We start from the raw sequence: 24,937 nt of genomic DNA, 5'->3' as shown, positions 1-24,937 counted from the left end.
AGAGAGAGAGAGAGAGAGAGAGAGGAGAGAGAGCTAGGAAGTTACAATCTCCTTTGAGAGCGTGAAAGGGGTCTACCTGTAGTACCATTCCGGAGCCACGTCTTTACAACACCAGAATTTAGGGACCTTCTAGATAGACTGGAGCAATTGGGCTGCTTGCCTCTGAGCTGAGAGCTGTTCCCTGCATGAATTCATCCCCATCTTCTTCAAGCCTCAGAACCTCTTTGTCCCTACCATTCCTGTAGCCTGGCTAGACTACAGGAGCGGAGTAGTAGCTGCCATTTGAAGAAAACTTGCTTTATGTCTGAGACTGTCCCAGTACATCTCATGCTTTATCACCTGATATGATCTAACATGTCCTGAGTGTGTGCATGCATGTGTATATTTAGAAGGAAGATTGGAGGCCAAGGAGGGTGGAGAAATGGTTAGAAACCAGAACTGCCACAGTGGACCATGGATGTCCTGTCCGTGGTTAGCTCTGAGAATTAAAGCCATTCTACCACATAGAGGCCATTGGACTTGGTACAAAGGCCATGTGGATAGAGTGACTGCTTCCTCCTCTATTTCTCGACTCACTGTGAATCTATTTGTCATACTACCCACTGCCAACCACTTAAGAATAGAGTCCTGGCCCAGCACATACACCTTCTATCTACCCTTATCTACCTACACGCCTCTGTGACTGGGGCAGGTTGGTCACTAGTGGAGAGGGAGGTCCTTAGGATCTGAAGAGCTAAGGCCAGTCCTGGCTCTCATCACATTTGACCTTAGACCAACTCTCCCTTTCTCCCAGTGTGTTGGATCTCTCTAAAACAGGAATGGTTTTTGCTCTGCTTTGGAAGCTACTGGAAGGGTTAAGATGGTGCATTCAAGAGGTTTTAAAAGCCCTTGAGTATAGAGGTTGAGCCTCATCCCTGATTTCTTCTAAGTCCTGGAATGTGTTAACAGTGCACAGACTGGTGGAAGGCAGGAGACCCAGAAAGAATGTGGGTGGGTGGTGTGGACTGGGGGACCAAGTGGCATAAGGTCTTAAAAGCCGTGGAAAAGGCTCCAGGCTAGCCTGTGCAGCAGGCAGCTGCTGGTGTGGAGCATCTTAAGGCTGGGGAGTTGCTAACGAACTGCAGCTGTGGTTTCCTGTGGAATGCTAGGTTCAGCTGAGAGCCATGGGTGTTAATGGGATATTCTTCGTTTTCCATCCATCCCCTGAGGGATTCTGGGTAGTGTGAAGAGTGGAAGCAGAATGGAGGATGAATGTGTGCAAGTTTTGCATCAGGGTAAAGGAGGATTGTTCACTCCGGGGCTCTATTTTTTTTTTTTTTTTTTTTTTTTTTTTAGAAGAGGAAAATTTTCTGTTGGGTTTCCAGTGTTCTATTCAAACACACATCTGTTTCTCCAGAGCTTTAAGGGACATTTGGGGCTTAGCTGACAGAAGCCAGCAGACACAGCTAACTTTGGCTTAAGGCTTCTCTAGTCATCATCAGAGTGACTTTCCACATGTCCTTTGTCCCGAGGGGCACCTGGAATTGGGATTTCAGGGAGAACACATACCCTTTTGGATAGGCAAACTCATTGTTACCTCTGGTGTAGATGTTTGAGGGAAGGTGACAGAAGCTTCCAGAACACCTACTCTTCTCCTTCCTGACTTACCTGATCATTAAAAAATAAAATAAAATAATAAAACTATCAGCAGCAGGAGAGTTAGGCTTCTCGGGGCCTCTCTTCACCAGACAGTCTGCCTGGATTTCCTCACAGTTCTCAGGCAGCACTGAGACCTGCAGGCTCTGCACTTTCCAGGGGAAAGGTCCAGGCTCAGAGACACTGAGGGGCTTGCAGATCACCCACAGACAGTGACACACTTAGCGTGAACAAGAACAGCAACAAGAAACACCGGAGCACAGCGGCTCCAGGGAGGTCCAGGAATTGAACAGGGCAACCTGTCCACCAGGATTCCTCCTCTGCTGTCATTTAGCCAGGGGAGGCAATCCCTCTTGCGTTGTTCACTTGATGACTGGTTCCAGGGTACCGCCCTCATTCCAATGCCCGCCCCCCCCCCCCTGCACAGATCTTCCCGGAGAGGGAGGGATAGCAGGGAGGCAGGGAGGTAGGGGAAAGCTGTTTCCTAGCTTCTGGTAAAGCGCACAGCCAGGGCCATGGAGTGCTGGGCACAGGGGTGAGGAAGAGAGGGCAGACAATGGGCCCCTGGCAGAGGGTAGAATCAGAGGGGGTGTGCTCTGAACCCAGAGCCAGATGGAAGACTGCAGTTGGCTGTTTTCTGCTCTTTACTCTTTGGGGGTCCACCACCCAGCTCCCAGATAAACACACAGAGACCTGTTCTTCCTTATGAACGCCCAGCCATAGCTTGGCTTGTTTCTAGCCATCTTTTCTTAATTGAAATGATCCCATCTACCCTATGCCTCTGAGCTTTTATCTTTCTCTATTCTACATGTTTCTTTAGTTCTTACTCCATGGCTTGGGCGTGTATGTAGCTGAGTGACTGTGTCCCCCACCCCACACCCCTCTCCTCCTTTTATCACTCCTTGATCTTCTCTACCAAGTTTCTCCTCCTACTAATTCTCTCTGCATGCCAGCCCTGCCTGTCCTTCCTCCTGCCTTGCTATCGACTGTTCGCTCTTCGTTAGACCAACCAGGTGTTTTAGACAGGTAAAGTAGCACAGCTTCGCAGAGTTAAGCAAATGCAACATAAAAGAATGCCACACATCTTTGCATCATTAAACAAATATTCCACGGCATAAACAAGTGTAACACATCTTCAACTAATATTCCGCAACAGAAGACCTTCTACCACCAGCAAGCACACATTGGCATGACCATAGTTACCAGGTACTCTGGGCCTCTTAGAGGGTCTTGCATCTTCTCTAACCAATAAAACAGTAGCTATCACTGCTGTAAAGATTAAACTGGCCCTGCTAAAAGCATCAGTGGGACATTTCTTGGGCCTCAACACGTTTAATCGTATTTCAGGATAAAAGCACAGCTGGGGTGCCTATTTTGGGGAACACTACTGTTGCCTTCACAGGCATTAATTTAGTCATCAGCAGAATGAAATAAAGCACGTTCTACATGCACCCCCACTTTACACATGGAGAGAATAAAAATACGTGGATACTAGTCTTCCCAGGATCCTGTTCCGGGCAGGTGCAGGAGCCAGGATTTCATCTAGGCCCATACCCTTCCATCTCCCACTGGAGTCCATGGCCAAGACTAGGTCCTGCCAGGGGCCCTCCATAGTTGTTGCATAAACTGAATGAAAATGAAATGTGAGAGCCATTCATGTAATAAAGGGACAAGTTGATGTATACTGGGTGGTCCTATCCGGAAGGCTGGGTACCTGGAAGAGTGGGGCCAGATTAGGGAAAGATGACACAAACCATAATAACACATTGTCCAGGAAAATCTCCTCTTGCTTCAGCCTCCCTCTGTGTTTGTGTGTTGAGCGTAGTGTGTGTGTGTGTGTGTGTGTGTGGTGTGTGTGGTGTGTGTTTGTGTGTTGAGTGTAGTGTGTGTGTGTTTGTGTGTTGAGTGTAGTGTGTGGTGTATATGGTGTGTGTGGTGTGTGTGTGTGTGGTATGTGTGGTGTGTGTGGTGTGTGTGTGTGTGTGTGTGTACATGCCTGTGGAGCAGGATCCTGAGGGTGATGTAGCTTGGGCTTGCCCCCACAAGCTCTGCAAAGGAACATTACAGATGTGCTGAGTAGCCCTGGGCACTGCTGGAGCTGACTGAGCAGGAGGCAGGCCTGGAGGACCTAGAGAGTCAGGAGATTTGATGTGGTGTAATGAGGGGATGAAGTTCTGTCAATCAGAACATAACTTTTTAATGCTTGTCATAAAACCTTCAAAAGACATTTATGGAATTAGGTTTGCTTTAAGACAAAGATTTCTGATTTTGAGTTTGGATTTGAGTTCCTACTCAGTGTCATGTTTGCTCTTGCATCTAGACAATTTTCTGTGCTCAGTGATTTTATTTCTTTACCAATGAAGGCTGAGGATGAACCAGATACCTGACAGCACACTGGCCAATCCCCTGCCTTTGTGTGCCAGGGGAGAGCTTGCATTGGGAGGCTTGCACACTGCAGAGTGTGTGCACTGAGAAGTGTTTGCACAGGAGGTGTGGGCATCAGGGGGCATGTGCAATTGGAACGGTGTGTGTGGGAGAGTACATCCATTGGGAACTGTGCCCCAGGAGTAATTACTTTCTGCCTTCTGTGGGGATATATTATTTGTGATCTAATAAAGCTTGCCTGAAAATCAGATAATCAAAGCAGCTAACCACTAGAGACCCTGTCCTCAGTGTGGCTGGAGACTGAATGCCCCATGAGACCCCGAGTTCCTGTCTTATATTCCTCTGTAGTGACAGGATTAAAGGCATGCACTACCATCGCCCAGCTTCTATAGCTAACTATCACAGCTGCTGGGATTAAAGGTGTGTGCCACCACCGATGGCCTCTATGACCATGTCTAGCTTTGCATTCTGACCTCCAGGCAAGCTTTATTAGATCATAAACAATATATCATCACAGCCTTCAGCAATTTATGGCACTGTACTGCACTGGAGGAAGCCCGATTTGTCTTTGTTTGATGAAGGTCTTATTAAATCACCCAAGTTCTTATGTCCCAGGAGTCTAAAGACCTCGGAACGCCCGTGTTAACCCTCATCATGTGGTGGGAAGCTGACGCATGGACAGTTAGCATCCAGTACTCTCCTTCCACATTGCTCCTGCTGATGCCGATTGTGGATTTCTCTCCCTAGAATTGCCCTCTCGCAGGCTTTGCCCTTTCTCACTCAGCACCCTGTTCTCCTGGACTCCCAGAGGTTCAGAGGAAGCAAACACATTGTTCTTGACAAATGGAACTCAGGAGCAATCCAGAAGAGGCCACAGGGAGGACAGGGTTTGCCAGTAGTTTCACCAGGCCCAGATCATGGAAAGAGTCCGAAGAGAACTGAACGGCTCCGCTGCCGGAAGAGTCCTTTGTGCTTTTCATGTGCTCGGAGCTGGTGTTCTCTTCAGCTGTGCAAACATTGGGTCAGGCAATCAGCATGTAGGATTTCCCTACCTTTGAGTATTTGGGAATATGGGGTCTTTTGGGCACATTCTTGTTCCACATGGAACTCCCCCCCCCCCCGTCCATAGCTACAGCTGTGGTGTCTGTCCCATGAGGAACTGTTAGTGGCGCTTAAGAGAGATGCGGGCTGTGGGTATAGCTGTGTACCCATGGCAACAGGAGTTACGCTGTCCCTATGCCTCAGTTTTCTTGTTGCTGTGACAAAATAGCTAACAAAAGCACCTTAAGGAATCAAGAGTTCCCTTTGGCTCACGTGGTCCATCACGACAGCAAGAGCTTGAAGTAGCTCATTACACAGCACCCACCCTCAGGTCACAGAGAGGAGTAAGTACCAGTGCTGAGTTCGTTTTCTTCATTTCACTCAGTTCAGGATCCCTCCCAGGCCATGCATGGGCTGGTACCTCCCACCTCAGTTAAGTCAGCCTAGAAACTTGCTCATAGCCGTGCACAGAAAGAGACTGCTGTGACATGCTAGAGGCATGCCCAGGTCTCAGTGCACAGCACCAGTGTCCCCAAGGGCAGAGTCAGAAAAGGCAAGGGTACGTGCACTTCAGCTGGCAGGGAGTGAGTTACTGGAGGACCCGCCTGTGGAACGGACCAACAGGGAGACGCTGTTATGGCAACCAGAGCACAGTGTAGTGTCTCAAAGGAGCTATTGAGATGTTTACACTTTCTTTATTTAAAGATGGTGCTGTGTCTTCAACAAATAGCTATTAAATTCTATAAGAAAGAGATATGGGTTCAGTGGCATACTTCTAAAGCCACGGATTAGGCCATAAGAAAGGCTGGGCTTCCTTGCCTGGCCTGGTCTGGTTTTGACAGATCTGTCTGCAGTAGGTTTGAGCCCTGGGGTGGGAATTCCATCTCCTTCCCAGGGCTGGAACTGAACATGCATGGCCTCTGCTCTGATCCTGTCCTTCACATTGTCCACTAACAGACAGGAAATCCACAGCTCAAAGAGGAGAGACGTTTCCGATCTCCTGGCTAGTCCAGCCCAAAGCTCAAAGGGAAGCCAGTTATGGTTGATTCCAAAGCCCAGGCCATCTCAGTGGCTACAGCTGTGTTTGTAGCTTATAGCACCGGCCTGGGAGGGCCAGCCTCCTCGGCAAGCCTTCCATCTGTCATAGCGCTGTTAGTGCAAACTCTAAAGCTGTTAACACACGGGCTAAATGGCTTTCCTCTTTTTTGTAGGCTCTGACGAAGTAGCTGGCAACTGGGGGCTGCTGGACCAGGTGGCAGCTCTGACCTGGGTGCAGACCCACATTGAAGCTTTTGGTGGAGACCCTCGGCGCGTGACACTGGCATCAGACCGTGGTGGGGCCGATGTGGCCAGCATCCACCTTCTCATCACCAGGGCTACCAGGATCCAGCTCTTCAGGAGGGCTCTGCTTATGGTGAGTGGCGTGGCTGGCCCTCAGTACTCCCTCAGTGGATTCCCGGGCTTTGGAGACCAGCTGGCTGTAATTATTTTTATGTTCTTGTCCCTCCTGCTGTTGTGGATACCGGCCTTGCTATCACCCCAGGTATGTGTCATCCAGGAGGCTAAAGGTCTTCCTTACTGCTCTCCACTCATGTGGAACAGTCTACAGGGCCGCGCGTCTGTATTTCCTGGATTCGTATTGGGGTTAAAAGCACTTGTCGGTGAGGAAAACTCACTCCTAGGGACTTTGCCTAGCGGGCTGAGATGCCTGCTGAGTGGAGGTGATGGTGGTTCTGCTTCTGCTGTTGTTGCTCCAATGATACCAATGATGACACGAAGTAACAAATGACCCAACTGGCCACATCAGGAGCTAGCTGTTCTGCCACCGACCAGCTACTGCTTGTGTCGAGCATTTGGCTGGTCGGCAGCACTGTGGTGGTGGATGATGGAGTGCCGTGGTAAACTAGGCACATCCCAGTTCACGGGTTGCTGGGCAGGAGACACACACCGAAGGCAGATGCTTTGAAGGATCATGGGACATGAACAAAGGCAAACATAAGAGAAGGAAACAAGATGGATGGCTATGACCTGCAGAGGGAAACGGCTAAAGGCAGTGCAAGCAGTAACCAGAGCCCTGGTGATAATGGCAGTGTGGGAGCGGTGTGCACAGCCTTGCCTGACGGGCACATAGCTTGGGCTTTCCCGGTATGCATGGAAACTACACAGGGATTTTTGCTTGTGCGTTTGTCCGGTTTCTTGTCTGTTCTTATGACACTAGCCATTTTTTTAAGAGTCTGATCAGTGACACTACAGAAGTTCCCAGTGTTACGTGACTATTAATGCTATCTGATGCCAGAACTCTTTTTATCATCTCATGTAGATCTCTGTACCTACTGAATGTGACCCCTGTGCTTTCTTATCCCTGAAGCCCCAGAAAGGCTCTCCCTGCTAAACTCTGGTTTTTATATACTCTAGAACATCATGTTGGTGTAAACACGGGGTGCTTATGATTTGTGTATTCCATATAGCATACCATTTTTAAGGGTGGGCAAGAACATGGTGCATTTTATGAAATCTTTTGGCTTTAGCTATGAACACTATTCCATAGCGGGCATAGACAAGGTTTTGTATCCTTCCACTCACCTGTCAATGGACAGCCATTATTTTCCTTTTGGCTACAGTGAGTAGGGCTTCTGGGAACAAGAGATACATCCTAGGCCTTTAAAGCAGACATAAAACTGGTTTGAGATCCCATCTTGGAAAATTCTCTTAGACATGAATGAAGAGAGACTTTAAGAAGTGGAAATTTCAGGCAGAGAAGTAGCTACTGGACATCTCCAGTAACCCAGGCTAAGGAAAGATGGAGGTGTTGGGGTAATGACTCAGTCATTAAACTCCAGAACCTGTGTAGAAACAATCTGGATGCTGTAAAAAGTTTGGTGTAGTAGTATATTCCTGCATTCCCAGCACTAGGGAGAAGGACATAGCTCCAAACTCAAGACTCACTGGCCAGCCTAGCTTACTTGGCAAGACCAGGCCAGTGTAATACCCTATCTCAAACAATTCCAACACATAACACACAACACCAACAACTAATGAACACTGCTTAATGAATGACACCCAAGGCTCTCCTCTGGGTGACACATACACAGTGACACACAAATGCACATAAACATACACATACACACACATCTACACACACAGTGACACACACACACAGTGACACACACACAAACACACCTACACACAGTGACACACACACACCTACACACACACAGTAACACACACAGTAACACACAGTGACACACATAGTGACACACACACCTACACACACACAGTGACACACAAATTCATATAAGCATACACACACTCAGTGACACACATACAGTGACACACACCTACACACACACATACACAGTGACACACACACAAACACACCTACACACACAATAACACATACATGAACACATACAGAGAAACAAACAAAGACAGAGGACCACTTAAACTAAAACCTTAACCTAATCCCACATAAACCTGCCTCTGCCCATAATTCTAGACCAGTTACTGTACTCCAGCTTCACCCAGCCCTTCTGAGGGCCACACCTTTGGTTATGAGGGAGGAGAATGCCACTGCTTGGCCATATCCGATGCTAGCTGGTATTGTCACCGTTCATGACACAGAGAAGGGCCTCTTTCTCCCTCTTGGAGCTGCAGGGGGTGTCCCATTCCTTGGGCTTTTTCCCCATACCTGTGCAGATAGTTTCATTGACAAAGAACACCCACTCACCTCTTTCCCTGCCCACCCACCGTGTAAAGAGAACCTGCAGACTTTGGGGCTCAGAGCCATGCTCTCTCTATGGCATGTGCTGTCCAAACATTTCCTGTGCAGCAGGTGTTCTCATCTCCATGAGTCTGATTGCCTTCAGTGCCAGCTCAGCCTCTGCCACTTGCCTAGCCCCTGGAGAGGAGTGGCTGCTGTGACTCGGACTCCAAGGCCCCGGGGTGCCCAGCTCAGCACACCTTGAAATGAGGACACAGGGTACCAGTGGGCAAATGAATGTTCTCGGAGACCCAGGGAGCCCTGGAAACCCGGTCCTTCCTGCCCTGATTTTCTTACACCTCTTGCAATTGGTTACCCTTTTTTTTTTTTCTTCACTCCCACACTTAGAAGTGGATCCACCTAGGAGGGAGCTTGGAGCACAAAGACCTTCTAATCTCGGTATTAAGCAGGTCTTCTGTGCTCCAGGCTGACCCTGGAGGGGTTCCTCCAGCTCCCTGTGTTTGCAGGGACTTGTCAGGGTCTTGAAGATGCTCAAATGCCTTCACTGGGCCCAGAAGGCAGACTCTTCTTTTTGGAGTTTAAAGTGTCTGGGGAATTTCAGAAACAAATGGCGATGCATTTAAAAATAACCCGTCCGTCTGCCTTATGCATTTGGAAACAGCTTTTACAACCACTCCCAGAAGTCCTTGGGATTGTGTGAGCTTATTTGGGACTGAGCAAACAGAATCGCTTCAGTGCATTAGCAGCTCTTAAAATGTTCTTTACCAACAGATGTTTGGGGAAGGAGTGCGAGCTGCCAGTTTATTCTTGACTAAGATCAAACGGCTTTCTGCAAATCTTGGGCTTGGGACTATTTAAACATCCATCAAGCGAAGCTGCTGTGGTGATAATTAATAATCTATATTTAGTGTACTGTACTTGGCAAAAAAAAAAAAAGTCACTATCTTCTCTCAGATTACTTCCACTGGCTGGCATGGGTCTTTATTTTATTTTATTTTATTTTCTAGATAAGATAAGGAGTCCAAGGCTTAGAGAATTTCAGGGACTTAGCAAAGAACATGTGCCAAAGAAGGAACTTCATGAGGGATCAAAACCCAAAACCAAACCTCTGTTTTTCCACATCATGGGGCTGCTCCTTTGGTAACTTGGGGTTTTCTCAGCATTTAAAGATGTACTCAAGTGGCCAAACTAGGACCAGGTAGGCCTGAATCGTGGTCTTAAATTTTTTTATCTATAAAATCAGTATGTTTAATTCTGCTACCCAGTATCTTCAGAAGCTGTTGGGTATATGGCTTCAAAGGCCCTGCCCACTGAAGAAATTTAAGCCCCTCACTTACTCCCTTCCCAGTCCAAGGGAAACCACCTCACATGGGCCCAGGACAGCTAACTTGCCTGGGGCCAGGTTGGACAACTTGATGTAGCCACACATCCCACACACAGAGCTGGACTCTAGGCCAGGTTTCCAGGGAGGGAGATGAGGCTCCCTCTGCCTCCAGCATTTACCAAGGATTGTTGGTTTCCCAGCCAGGCTCCTAACTACAGCTGTGACCATGGCCATCACAGATCCTAGAGAGTGACCTGGTGTGTCAGACCTCAAAGCCTGTAGGTCACATGTGTCCCAGAATAGCCATGGAGATGAGGCAACACTTTTGTAGTTGACATCTTGGGCCAATGTCAAAAGGTCACAAAACCTCTGTTGGCCTTTCTTTCTTTGATCAGTGGACAGTGTGTGTTAGGTCACTGGAAATGTCTTTCCCTGAGGCTCCCAGCCTTCTTAAATCTCCCAGCGCAGAGGGAAATTTCCATTGACAACAAGATCCCTGTCTGTCAGTTTTGAGGAATTCTGCCTATTTTTATTTATTTATTTAATGTATATGGGTATTTTGTCTTGTGAATCTCTGTGCAGCAATGTGCCTGGTGCCTGCAAAGGTCAGAAGAGGGTGTTGTACACCCCCCCCCAATAAACTGGAGGTACTGGTAACTGTGAGCCATTGTGCAAATGCTAGAAATTGATTCCAGGTCCTCTGGAAGAACAGCCAGTGCTCTTAACCACTGAACCATCTCTCCGGCCTCCTGTCTGGTTTTACAGTGCTACTTTTAGTGGTGCCCGCCTTTAGTCCCAGCACTCGGGAGGCAGAGGCAGGGGGATCTCTGTGAGTTCAAGGCCAGCCTGGTCAACAGAGCTAGCTCCAGGAAAGGCTCCAGAGCAATACAGAGAAACCTTGTCTCAAAAAACAAACAAAAAATATGATTCTGGTCCTGTCATGGCTAAGTACATCGATTCTTTTAGGAGTTTAATTTTCTTACCAGGTTCCTGACACTTAGCATCATCTCTGGGGTGTAGGACACAACCAACACCCAAGGCATGGCAAGGGGGTGGTGACCCGGTCTCTTGGGCAGCATTACCTGTGGTTGATGCCTGTCACGTAGTGGGAGTGTGCTCCTTTAGCTGGTCTCCTAAATTGGCCGGACTCATCGTGAGCACAGATAATTCTGTATGGACTTCAGAAGGATATTATTGGTGTTTGTTTTATCCTAATAATTCTCCTGGGAATTTGAGTATAACTTCATAGAATTTGACCTATTGCTTTCAGGGGTAAATCTACATAATTATGGTTAATACTGTGTTCAGGAACAAAATGACTCAGAAATGCCCCTAGCTCTACCTAATTTGAATGTTTGGCCTGCTGGGTACATTGAGTTTGCTCTGAAGCTTCCCCCATAGTCTGTGGTTAATGAGTGACTAGCTTATTTCTGTGCTGTTGGAGCAAAGTCTCAGGCAGAGTGACAAAGACACACAGCATCAAGGCAGCTCAAAGCACAAAGCCTCTTCCCTTTCTTCCCTTCCTTCCTGACTTCTTCCCTTCCCGCTCTCCCTCCCTCCCTCCCCCTTTCCTTCCCCCTCCTCTCTCCCTCCCTCCCTTCCATCTTTCCTTCAGATGAGAAGCTGGGTATCTGTGGTCATTTGAATGAAATGGCCCTCGCAGGCTCACAGGAAGTGGCTTTATTTGAAAGAATTAGGAGGTATGGCCTTATTAGAGAAAGTGTGGCACTTGTGTGTGTGGGGGGGGGCGGGGGTTTTGAGGCTTCAGATGCCCAGTCCAGGCCCAGTGGCTCACCCTCTCTTCCTGCTGCCTGTCAGTCCAGAGGTAGGTAGAACTCTCCTCTCGGGCACCACGTCTGCCTGTGTACCGCCATGCTTCCCACAGTGCTGACAATGGGCTAAACCTCTTTTAAGCCAGCCTTAATGAAAAGTTTCCTTTATAAGAGCTGCTGTGGTCATGGTTGTCTCTTCACAGAAACTGAAAGCCTAACTAAGACAGCATCTGCTGTATACACTCAAGACACCAGTTTCTTATGGTGGCTTCTCTGCCATCCCAGTGGCTTAATCCTCATTGGTAGGGCTGCCCCTAAGCCGTGGAAGAGGTCTCACAGGCTTGGTGTGGGAGGAAAGACCCTGATGGGCCACAGCTTGGGATGAAGGTCCTTAGCAGGCTTCTTCTTACCCTTGAGAGTCATTGGATGTGTGTATACACGCCATGATTGTGTAGGCTTTGAGTATTCTTCTCACACGTTACATGTTACACATTACATGCCTCTGTAAAATCTACCTTGTGATTGTTTTAGAAAGTAAATTCCCGACACCCGCCCTTTTCTTTTCTCTCCCTGTGGACCGCGTCACCGTCTCTGAGCTCTCCATTCAGAAGAAGAGTTCACTGCTTCTCAATCTTTATTTTCTAAGGTGCACTATACTTAAAGCAATAGAATTCCCTCTTGCTATTTTATCAGCTGCACCTCAAAACTTTTGCATAAACTCTTCCCTAAGCACTTTGTGCACAGTCTCCCTCTTTACTCGAGGATTTTTCAAGAATTTAAATTCATGGAATTTTTTTCTCATCCTCCGACAAGGTGTCCTCCAACGCATCTTCGATGGTTGTTTAATACGTTGTAGAGACAGTGTCATTTTTCAGGTTGTGAGCCACATGCCTTCTGCCTGGACTGATTTTCTTGTGAGTAGCATTGTGTAATTGAGTCCCATCATTTCATTCTGCTTTGGTGTGTAGCAGAAGTTTTCCTTGTGTTCTTGTCTCTCCACGAACAAAACAAAAAAAACAAATAAACAAAAAACCTTCCACACACGCATAGGGATCACCTGAGCTCCATGATTATATATAAAAAAAAAGTTTCATAAATGCATCTGTGCATCTGTGCATTCCTGCACAGGACCCTTCCAGACAGGAATCCTCTTCCTCAGCCTCCTTTCCAAGTAGAGTGTGGGCCTGGGACTTGATGGAGTCTTCCCTTTCTTGGATGCTCTCTTTATTTTTAGGCTATGCACTCTTAGAACTGTATGTCTCATAGGCAATATGATGCTGGAATTTCCAACATCCATGCTCCATCCAACACTCAGTTGATCTTTCAAAGGACCTAGTGAGCAACTATCACTTTTCTATTTACGTCCTTCCCAAATCTGCCTTTGTCCCATACCCAGGCTAAGCTCTACCCATTCAGGGCTTTGGACTCCTCCCTCCAGCAGACACTTCTATTGCCCCTGTCCCTCAGGCTCAGCCATGCAGTCCTGGGGTCTCTTGGAGCCTTTAACCTGCAGAGTTGCTCAAGCCTGCAGGACCAACCTGCTGGCTTGTTGCCTGGGCTGTACTACCTCAATCTTTGTGCAGCTCCTGCCTCAGAATCCATATAGAGTCATGGATGCATGGAAGCTGCTATTTTTGGAATATCACTACCACCTCTTCCTCAGAAGGTATCTCCTCTGTTAGAGGCATCCTGCTCTGTGACATCAGAGACCTCCACAGCCACAAGCCTCAGCAGTCGGGTTGAGCAGGTGTCCAGATAATGTTTGTGACAGAAAGAAATGCTCAGAAGACTGAGTAGCTCAAGTGCCACAAATAGTGTAATGATAGTTACCATGGTGATCTCAAGAGCTGCCTCCTTCTTGAGCCCTCCTATCTCTACTCACATGAAGTGGGGGTGGGGGGGCACCAGGCATAACGGTTCCTCTTGCTGGCCTTTGCGTCTGTCCTTTCAACTGAACTCTTTGAAAACCAAAACCTGTAAATTCCTGAGAGCCATATTCACACCTCTCAATGCATGGGTCCTTAATCCAAAATTAAATAAGTATGCTTTACTTTAATCGGGAATAAATACATGATTGGGCAAAGTGTAATGCTTCCCACTTAGAAATAACCCCCAAGGGCTACCTAAAGTACCATTCACGTTGGCCACAACAGAAAACAGCATAGGAAACAGTGAGCAGACATTTCAGGAGGCAGAGAACATGACCTCAAGCAGAAGTCACTGAATTTGTGTGACATTTCTTTCTCGCACACTGGCCAGTCTCCTTGAGAGAGTCTTTGAGGGACACCTAGGAGACCACACATGCCTCCTGGTGTGGAACACTAGATATGACAATAAGTGAAGTCATGTCAATGTACATGATTTTGCCATTTGCAGGATGAGCCCAGGTATATGGAATGCACATGATGGCTGACAAATCCCCCCCCACCCCGTATTCCTCTTCCTGAGAATCCCTTTGATAAACAGGGAGGAATAAGCCACAGCCATTCTGCCTCCCACCCAGGCAAGATATAAACATGAGACCGGCGTGTGAGTGCCCTGTGAGTTTTCTCTCACCACTCACAATCATATATGGCAGCATTCAACTTCTCCAGCCCCCCTTTCCCAGACAGAGGCATACTTATTCATTTAGACACCAGCCCTTCCTGGAGTAAAATACACAGAATAAATTAATCACTTAAAGCCCACCAGTCTCCTTTGAAAGAAATCTAACTACACCCAGCCTACTTGGTCCAAGAGCCTTTGCATTCCTGGCAGATCCATGGGGACAGAGCCCCTTGGGTAACCCTCACTTGTCCCCACCCCATTGCAACTGTGAGCCCACAGTCACTGTTACATTCTGCTGTTCTGCTTGTCTCTCTGCCACTGCTGGGAGGCCAGCACTCAGGGATGCTATTCCTGCCTCTTTTGTTCCCATTTGACCTCGGCACAGTGGCCTCTGCCAATGGTCATGAGGGGTGGAAGTTCTACAACAACACAGGCCCCCTGTAGCTGGAGGAGGCAAGACTCTTGTCTCAAAAGTTTGTGCGGTGTAGCTGCCCCCTGCCTCTCTTGATCGCCCCTTCACTGTCACTCTCTGTGACATGGCATGGCCATCTATCTACTGCCCATGTGGCTCTGGTACACCTGAACGCAGAAGGTGTGGCTTGGATCAGAGTTGTAAGTCCTTCCTGATAGTGTTTAGTGTCACAGGTCCCTCTGAGAAAGACAGGAGACATAGCCCAAAGTTCTCACTGGGCCTTTAGGGATTGCTCTGCTCCAGGTAGAGGTTATTGTTCAACCCCAAGAAACCATCTTCCTCGTGTTCTTTCTCAGATAGATGCTATCCACAGGGTCTCAGAGAAGGGGTGGTTTGGACTGTGAGCTTGAGTCAGTCTCCACACACTCTTTAAAGAGTGTTCTGACACATACACACACACACACACACACACACACACACACTCATACACACAGTTCTTCGAAGCACTGCCCCATTACATCATGATTCAAGCATGATGTGGCTGTGCAACACTCCTCACACACCAGGGAGGAGTTCTGCTGCTCTCCATGTAAAGACAGTCTCTGTGTGACTTCTCTTGGTCCCTCGGAGACACGAGATGACCAGAGAGTAGAGAGCTCTGGCTTCCACAAGACCCCAAGTTGGCAGTCAAAAACTTTTGCCTTTGAGTACCAGCCAGAGTACTAATCTTCAAAGTACTGGGGCGCTGCAAAGAAGGAGCTCTTGCGTTTGCTGCCGCTGTACACTAAGGAGAGACTCTTCTTCTTCCGGTCAAAGGAGCTGGTGTCATCCCCTGTCAGGGACAGGTAGGACGCAATGCTTTCCCGGAGACCATAGCTGAAAAGGGACTCATCCACCGTGAGTGGGTTCTCTGCCCCCGCTGGATCATCCTGCAGTCTGTGTGTTTGAAGATTCAGACGGAGAAAGGAAAAGAGACAAGAGCGGTATTAGAGAAAGCAGGGGAAGGAGAGAGGAGGAAGAGGAGAGGAAGAAGGGAATGAGGAGGGAGAGGAAGGAGAGGGAGACGGGGAGAAGGTTAGTCTTTCTCTAAGTTGTTTGAATTCTGAATCTTGCATTTGTGTGCTGTTTGATCTCCGAGCCACTGTTTCCTCTAATGGTTTGAATATCCCATGGTAAACCTTAGTGAATATTCTTTATGGTAGTTACAAGAAATGACCATTTCATTCATGTCTTGGGCAATTCTGATCTCTGATTTTGCTTTAAAATAACTGGGCCCATGCTCAATTAATGTGACAGCCATTGATTACAATCCCCCCCCCACACACACACCTGGAAACCCAATAGCTGCCAATGGACTAAATAGGACAAACTAATGGAAGTTGTTTTTGTTGTTGTTGTTGTTTTCTTACTCAGAGGGAATGATTTACTTTAAGATTTGGGGGGAATGTTTATGCTTTGTAATTAGATTTTAAATATTAAATTTATACCTAATTTATTTGTATGCTACTGTCTTGGATTCTAATAATTAGAAAGAGCAGGGTGTTGTGTTTCTGTTAAAAATGTGGTGTTCACATTGAACATGGACTTGGGGGACTTTTGAGGCTCCAGGAAACTGTAGGCATCACATGCTTGCTATGTGATACCCAAGGCTGGTTTCACAGAACTCAGAGTTTGCCCCCTGCTAATGGGACCAGCGGGGGGTGTTAGCAAAGCCAGGTGTTTTCTCATGATCTTCTTATGCTGGGATCACCCCCATCTGGTGCTCCTATGTGTTCACGGAGGGCAAGCATGCCTATATGCATGCATGTGGACACAAACACACACAAACACACACCTGGATGCCCTCCTCCAGTCAAAGGTTTTCTGGCGAAAGGTGACAGATGAACCAGCAGCGGTGGTACAAGGTGGTTGATGAGCTGTTGAAGCAGGTGTGTTCTGTGCCAGACAGGGTGTGGTGAGCACACAGCATAGACCGTCAGCCACCTCTGTGGATGGAAACACACAACAGTCAGTGATCCCGGCATGCCATAGACAATATGGAGAACAAAAACCAGTCCCTGGTTATTGGCACGGGGAAACGGAAACCAGGACGCTAAAGGGGCATGGGGTTTGGCCGATGTGGCTATGTCCTGAAGGATGTGAACGCTAGGCTTGCACTGACATGCAGAGAAAGCAGATGTGGGGTGAGAGTCAACCAAACCTGGGTTTGCATCACACTTAACTCTACTGTTGAGTTGCATCTTGCATCTCTGGGCCTCATTCTCCCCCACTGCAGAAGGGAGGGGAGGAGACCACAGGGAAAAACAGTTGCCAAGCGCCTACTGGAGAGCAGAACTTCAGGTCACTGTCCCTGGCTGGGCCAGAGCATGGAGCCAGGCACAGGGCAGGCACCTCTGAATGCTTACAGGGCAGGAAGACAAATGAAGCAAGGACAGAAGGGAAAGGAGGGGAGGGGAGGGGAAGGGGGAAGGGGAGGGAGGGGAGGGGAGGGAGGAGGAAAAGGAAAGGAAGAGAGAGTGGAACAAAGGAGGATGCAGGTTAAAAAAAAAAAAAGGCAGAAAACAACAGGAAAGACAGGAAGAGAAAACAAAACCAGAAGGCAAGGCAGAGCCAACAGGCAGTGTCAGAATAAGAACTCCTGACCTTTGCCACTCCATAGGAGCAAAGCGAAAATGGCGGAAAGCCGGCATTGCTCCCCTCAGCTGGTGTTTAATATCTGGCCTGCACGGGTTCATCTCTCCCAGAGCAGCAGGAACTAACACCCAGGAGTTCTAAGCCTCTCTGTCCCATGGCATCATGAGAAATACAGATTCTGTTGTTCCTGACACCTAGGCCTAAGGAGACTTATGCAGGACAGTGGGTCCCAGCCCTGGGGAGACCCAGACGCCCAAGGTATCAGACATACAGCACATTTCTAGCAGTACTCAGGGACCTTGGCCTCAGTCCACCCATCCTTGGGCTTTAGAACGTGCCCTACCTCCTGGTGGCCTCTTTTCATCTGATCTGCGGATCTCTGGGGTGTTCTTACCCAATATAAAAGAGAGTGGCATGCCCCCTACACACACACACTCACACACACACACACACACACACACACACACACACACACACACTCCCGCTTTCCAGACGGACATCATGCTAATCAAAAATGTCACCCAGATTCATACAGGTGTCAGAGTCGGGCTGGGGGTCGGAGTTTAACTGGGTATGCATCTGAAACAGTGGCCTGCTGGGTCTGGAAATGTGCAGGCGTGTCTCCCACAAGGGAGGACTCAAGGCAAACTGAAAGCCCAGGGATACGCAGGTCTGCTGCACGGCAGGACGGACTCCCAGGGTGCTCTGCTTTAGGTCCACCCACTCATCACACACCGTGTGGCATGGAGGGAACCAGGTCACACAGGCAGGTGGCATGAGCCAAAGGCAGAGCTGCTCCCCCAGTGCATCTCACTGAAGCTGCCTCAAGGCCATGCGGTTAGTGCGATGTCCCACACTTGGGATACAGAACACCACAGAAACCCAGCAGTCCTGACCAACTGACTGGGAACCAGTGATGTGTGCCCACAGCAGCACATGGCTCTGGGCAGAAAATAGGTGACCTTGTCCTGCCTTTTGGCCTCTGTGCACCATCTAATTCTCCCTGGCCCCAGCAACTCTGTTCTTGATCCCATTTTCCCAGTGAGATCTGAGATGAGATACAGGAAGCCTTTGGGTTCCCAGGCCCTCCTCCGTTTGGCAGAGGTGAGCCTCTCTCTGGCTGTAGCTCTTTGGCCCACATGACAGTCAGGGGCGTCTTTCAGGAAGGCACTAGTTCTGCACTGGCCTTGCTGTAGTCCGGAAGCTCGGGAGGAGGTGGACGTGCCTAGCCCAGCAGTATGTGGTCTCCCGGTCATGAGAGCTCCAGCGGGTGGCATCAGCTTCATATTTGCTATTGTCTATGCAAAACTTCTGGTCGGCACACTCCTGGGATGATTGTTATTAAGAATCAAAGACCACAAACGACCTTTAGGCAGAGGTAGTTGAAGTTCAGGACTCCCTTCCTCTTTCAGTTTTAGGTAGGTAGCTATGAGCTTTGAGGCCATCCAAGAAGTGATACTTGCCATTGTTTTTCACCTGTCAGACTATGTATTAGACACAGCACATATGCCATTGTGTTTTGCAGTCTGCAAGAGGCTGTCCCCATCACCCTTAGGGAGGGAGAGGCCGAAGCCTTACCCAATAGCCCTTGCAACCCAGTCTGAGCTCACATCTGCCTCTCCCAGCAGCCATTGCTCAATGGTCAGAGTTAAGTTGTCCCCTGTGGGGTCCTTTTTCCTTGCAGTGCCCTCCACTTCTTCACCTAGGGACCTCAAACCCTAAATGATACTAGTGAGGGTCCAGTGCTAGCTCAAGCATCTTGAACCAGGGGGAAAGGAGACATTAGCAAAGCAAATACAAAGCCAACCTTTCCTACTTCCAGCCAGGCAAAAGAGCAGAGGAGGAAGGGGCCACAGAGAAGCAGTTGCCATTGCGTAGGTGCTCAGGGCCAGGCGCGGACTCTCTGCTCAGCTCTTTGCACATTCCAGAAACTCTCCCCATGTCCTTGACAGGTAGGAACAATCAGCATCCTCTTTGCAGAGGATGAACGTGAGACAGGAAGAGTCGCACAGCCCCAGGTGCACAGCTGCCATCCAGCAGACACAGCATCTAGAACTGGGGAGGGGGGCAGATCTTGTCTTTGAAACCTAGCCAACTGCTGACCCTCCTGGTCCACAGAGCATAATTCTAAGAACAAAGCTGGTGTCCGGGACTTTTCGGTCTAACTCGCGTCTCTCGCCGAGGGCACTTTATTCTCACAAACCATGCAGTACTCAGGCATCGTGGGGTCCTCCAGTCTGGGTCCGCCTAAGAGACACATATCTCTGCTGGCAGCTCAACAAGCCAACAGCAAACATGAGCAAGCCTGTTTGGAGTACTAGGGAGAGAAAGGTTGTGGCGTTCTCCGGGGATGGGAAAATGGCTGTTCATTCTCCTGCTATGGCTTCCTGGAGAAGTGGGGAGAGGTTGACCTTGAAGGCTGAAACAGTTTTGACAAGTGGCAAAAGGGAGAGGAGAGTAGTATTTCAGAACAGTGCCCCAGAGTCACCTTGAGGAGCAGTTCTCAACCTGTGGGTCACAACCCATTTGGGGGGGGGTGTCGCATGTCAGACATCCTACATATCAGATATTTACATTATGATTCACGATAGTAGCAAAGTTACAGTGGAATAACTTCATGATTGGGGGTCGCCACAACATGAAAAAGTCTATTAAAGGTCTCAGCATCAGGAAGGTGGAGATCCACTGCCCGAAGGAGACAACATGCCTTAAAGAGACGCTGTGTGTCTACAGTATATGGTTGTGGCTGTGAATACAAGGCGTTCTGCAATGTTTTCTTTATGCAGAGAGGGCACTCTGCTATGCACAGGTGGCCTCATCTGACCCGAGGCGATGAGCTAGCGTATGAAGATGATAGCAGGGGTAGGAGAGAGTCGCTGGCTTTTCTCGGTGACCTACACCACCGACCAAACACTGCCATGCACGCACCAGCACACGGGGCTCACCCCACCGACCCTGGCTGCCCCTTACCGGAATAATGGGTCACCAGATCCTCCAGGCACTGGAAGGTGAGTCTTGGTGAGATGTAGTACCAGTTGTTGGGCAGGCGGAATATGCGGTAATGCTTGACCTGCCTGTGTCTTACCGACAGCGAGTAGAGACCTGCAAAGAGGGCAGCGGGGTCAGGGGTAGCCACAGCGTCCCACGCAAGGGTGACACGCTGCCCGGGCCACTGCCAACCACGGGAAAAAAAGATGCCCCCAGATTTTCTTAGGAACTTGGAGCAAGTGTCAGTTGGCGTGTGCTCTGCGTCACTGAGAAACCTGTGACAGATGTAATTCCTCCTTCAGCATCCTCAGTGAAAGAGAACACCCTGGCAGGTACCATGGCCTCCTGTAGCCTCGGTGTCCCCGAGTGGGAAGTAAGGCCCTGCTCCATCCTTTGGTTTCCCTGCAGGCAGTGGGAGGAGAGGGGAAGGTTCGTTCCTCGCCGGGTCTGTGCTGCCAGGAAAGGCCCGGGAAGATTGCCCCTGAATATTGTACAGACAGCAACAGGGAGGCTCCGGGCCCTGAGGGATGTGTCCAGATTCACCTCCCTGGAGATGGCATCCCTGGATGCAGGCCTCAGCCTCAGCCCCCTGACCCCCCATGAGGGGCATGTGTACCTAGTTCCACTTGAGCCCTGGTTGTGGAATCACCCACTATGTGACTTGTAGCCATGTGAGGGTGACAAGCAGCTCTGCATTGCCAAGCAGAAAACCACCAGCACTGTGCGTACCCAATGGGAGGGGTCTGCTAGCTGGCCCCACGCTCTGCAGTCAGAGTGATTTTGGGTGAGCTGAGATACCTTGGATCCTCCATCCTCTTGGTCATGTCAACATTCCAGGCTTTGAGTGCTTATGTGCAGAGACCGCTGAGACCCTACTTATGGCTCTGTCTCTGTATTGCTCTTAGATGAGCAGGCTTTGGAGAAAAACTTGCTCTGGGACATCTGCGTTTACATATTGCTACAGTCCCTGCTTCCCCAGAACCGAGTGATATTCCCCAGCATCAGGTGGCCCCTGGTCCTTATCGGGTCCTATAAAACAAACTCACAGATAACATGCTTTCTCTCCTGTAATGAAAAACAGGCTGAGGACTTGGCGATGTTTCCTCTATTTAAAAAGACCACAACCCTAGACAAGGAGCTACAGGCAACCAAGGTTCTGCAAGTAGGAGAAATAGTCTTTCTTCCCCAAGGAGAAGCACGGCAATTGGTTATCCCGTAACAATCGGTCAGCCAGGAAAACATACAAGTAACATTACACAGGCTGAGCAGGTTTTACTTAGGTACTTAGGGATATTTAGATGCACACATATGTATATATGCAATCACAATTATAGAAAAGAGACCATGGATTTGAAAGAGACCTTCTGGTGGCTACAGCTTTCTTTCACTTGTGAATAATTCTTACCCATTTACATCCCATAGTATTTTTATGAAGTAGCCCTTTGGAGCTGGTACCCAGGGTTAGAAATGTTGGGGGTGACTGGGTACTCTGAAGCATTGGGGTCCCGTGACTTGTAGCCCGGGAGCGTGCAGGCAAGGTGATGAGGACTTTCCCAGACTAACACTGCCATGGGCGAGGGACCCAGGCTGAAAGAGAGGAGGCTGTCTCCTAGCAATTCAGTGCTGACAGTGTACTCCCGGGCCCCTGCTTGGAACAAGCTTTGCTCTCTCTCTTTTTACTGGCACAGGAAATCAGAACGATAAAGATCTCTGTGAGTTTCCAAGCTCACACCTGCTTGCCCTTATTCTCGGAGATGCCCCCATTTTACCCCAGCACAGAGGTTCCTGCTGTATGCTCCACTCCTACCGCGACATCACAGATGAGCGCAGAGCTCAGGGAAGTAAACAGAGCTGGTGAGCAGGGGCCAGGTGCCCCAGTCTCTGGGTCGGCATGCTGCCCAGCCCTACCATTCATGTGGGACCGTGGCCAGCTCTATCCCTATGACCCTGCTGTCATGAGACCACAGGACTGGGTCTATTTAGGGGGAGGGGGAGAAGGAGAACAGACCCACAGCAAGGCAGCTGAGAGACAATGTGAAGTGGCCACCGTAAAGAGTCATGGCTCACCTTTCTTAGTTTCGCTCTCTCGGATCATGAAGGAGCCGATCTTCGTGTCTGGTAATTGCAGCAGCTCCTCGGCCTTGTCTCTGCCCAGTCCTTCAAACAGCCAGCTAGGAGTCAAGCGGACAGCCTTAAGTGGTCACGAGAAATCAACTCAGTTACCAGAAAGCTGCCCAGATTCCACAGGTGAGGGAAAGCAACTGATGTCTACTCACGCACTCACACACTCACGTACACATACACGCACGCATTCACTCTCCAATCTTTCAAATGAAGTGCTCTGAGTAGCCATTTGTGCCCAGTGTTAGGTAAGGGATGACTAGGGATACATACTATGTATGATATTTCCTGGCCTGTTTCTCAGCACTGACTAGAGCAGGCTCTGACCTTGTGATACAAGGTTTGTACACCATGCATTGCTATCCTGTGCAACCTCTACACCCTGCCGCAGCAATGGCATTGTGTGCAGCAACAGCATTGTGCTCAGCAGCGGCATTGTGCTCCCACGCTCCCTTCCGGTGTCTGGGGCATCGTACCTGTCCGGAATGACAGTGTGGGCACGGCACGGGGAAGGAGAGAGGTGCAGTGTGGCCCCTGCTGCTGAGCAGGTGACCCTTTCTCCCGCTGCTGCTTTTCACGGTTAAGCATAATCGCCGTTGCATGCTTGTGCGTGACTGGCTGTTTTCGCTACACTGGCACAACAGAGGTGGAGGGACGGACAACTTCCCCAGGACAGTGACACGCGGGGTGCTCACAGGAGAAGACTCCAAACCAGAGCAATCTGTGACCAAACTCAGTGGCCCCTTCTCACTTTTCATAATGGGCTCTACAGCTCTCTGCTGAGGGGAAAGGCGTTGCCAGCAGGTGGTGGGCGTGGGCCTCTCTTCAATGGGAGCTGTGTTTTAGAGGAAGGGTGGATGCTGGCTGTTCATCCCCAGGTCTAACTCGGGCTGTTATTTCTGTCTTGCTGTCAAGGCACACACACATGGGCTGGGGTTGAAGCAGGCCTGCTGAGCACTCGTGAGCACTGGGTTCCAGGACACACAGAGGTGGTTCCATTTACCTGTGCCCTCAGCAGCATCATGACCGCTCTCCTCATTAGAATCATAGTACATCCTATTTTTAAGTGTTTCTAGATGTTACAGTGTACAACAAAATACACGATGTATTAGTTTCGGTGTATATGGTAAACATCGACACATATAAGCCTTTCTCTCTCTGTCACTCTCTGTCTCTCTCTCTCTCTCTCTCATGTTTTAAAACTGTGTGAGAAGGCTAACACTCCCCTAAATCTGCTAAACAGACAAAACTTCCCCTCTGGCACAAAAAAAAAAGGAGCCTGAGGACTGGATTGATTAGGTGATTTATCCAAGTTGTCATCACCAGCTGAGGGATACACAATTAAGGGATTCTGGGGGCATACGCAATCCCTTAGCCATCCTACTGCGTTTTCTTCCTCCAGATCCTGTTTTGGGCAGCACTATCACATCTGTTAGGTACGCTGTCCGACAGGGCCAGGGTTACGTTAGTCATCTGGAGTCTCAGCACCTCAGCTCCTACAACTGTCCTATGCCTTTGGCATGCAGGGGCATGTTAGTGTGTGCAGTCTAGGAACCAGCAAGCACATCAGAGCCCTGGTTTATAAGCGGTGCAGTCTAACTCCAACCTCTTTTGGACATGACTACCTCTGCTCAGGAGCTCCAATCGCATCTTCCCAGGGGGCGCCTGGGGCATCTGCCAGGCTCTTTACCACTTGATAGTGGTGTTTGCTTGCTTCCTGCTTCCTCTCTGCTGTGCATATTTTGGCTGAGGTTTGGCCTTGGCTGATTGACGGAAGAGGAGCCTGTGGTTTGTGGAGGCATAGCCACATTCCCAAGGCCCTTCCACGGCAGAAGGGGAACCTGAGTGCGAGTTTGGTAGTGCCCACTGAAGCCTCCCAGGGGACTGTGAGGCCTCTGCCTGGCTGCAGGAACATCCTGAGGAGCCCAGGGTGCAGCTGCTCCCCCTGTCTGTGGCTGCCTTTAGTGAGATCACTGGTGATGTTTACGGGAGAATGCTCCCTGTAAGCTGATGTTTACCGGACGGTGCTCCCCATACTGCCCAGCTTCCTCTGGGCAACTCATTCTCTGACAATCCCGTTCAGCAGTGTGGTTCTGTATCATTGCCCCCATGATGCCACCCTGTGATCCCTCCCGGACAACCGAGGATGCATAGCACTAAGAAGCTTGTCTGTAGTCTCGTGGTCTGCAAATGACAGAGGCAAGATCCAAGACCACCAAGGCTGATCTTTAGTCACTGAACCAAGGCACCTCCTATACACAGTGCCTGGGCACTCGGGTATGTGACAGGAACACTACATCTTCATTTTACTGCTCAGGAATGCAGTCCCAGAAAGTGAGCAGAGGATTAGCCCTGAG

The 24,937-nt window shown here is 49.3% G+C and overlaps 2 protein-coding genes across 2 annotated transcripts in view; one reads left to right on the top strand and one right to left on the bottom strand.

The window, feature by feature from the left end:
- The window catches only part of Tg (thyroglobulin), a 164,496-nt gene that overhangs the window by 90,545 nt on the left and 49,014 nt on the right, over nt 1–24,937 (top strand). Inside the window, exon 41 of the mRNA XM_051202542.1 lies at nt 6,273–6,475. Within this exon, the coding sequence (XP_051058499.1) occupies nt 6,273–6,475 (203 nt within the window). The remainder of the gene's footprint in view (nt 1–6,272; nt 6,476–24,937) is intronic.
- The window catches only part of Sla (Src like adaptor), a 28,776-nt gene continuing 17,735 nt past the window's right edge, over nt 13,897–24,937 (bottom strand). Inside the window, exons 5-8 of the mRNA XM_051202543.1 lie at nt 22,527–22,630; nt 20,442–20,573; nt 16,672–16,822; nt 13,897–15,773 (exon numbers count right to left, since the gene is read on the bottom strand). Coding sequence (XP_051058500.1) covers nt 15,560–15,773; nt 16,672–16,822; nt 20,442–20,573; nt 22,527–22,630 — 601 coding nt within the window. The 3' untranslated portion in view covers nt 13,897–15,559. The remainder of the gene's footprint in view (nt 15,774–16,671; nt 16,823–20,441; nt 20,574–22,526; nt 22,631–24,937) is intronic.

The sequence above is a fragment of the Phodopus roborovskii genome, unplaced genomic scaffold, assembly GCF_943737965.1.
Source record: "Phodopus roborovskii unplaced genomic scaffold, PHOROB, whole genome shotgun sequence".
Classification (NCBI taxonomy): domain Eukaryota; kingdom Metazoa; phylum Chordata; class Mammalia; order Rodentia; family Cricetidae; genus Phodopus; species Phodopus roborovskii.
This window is presented reverse-complemented; position numbering and strand designations above follow the sequence as displayed.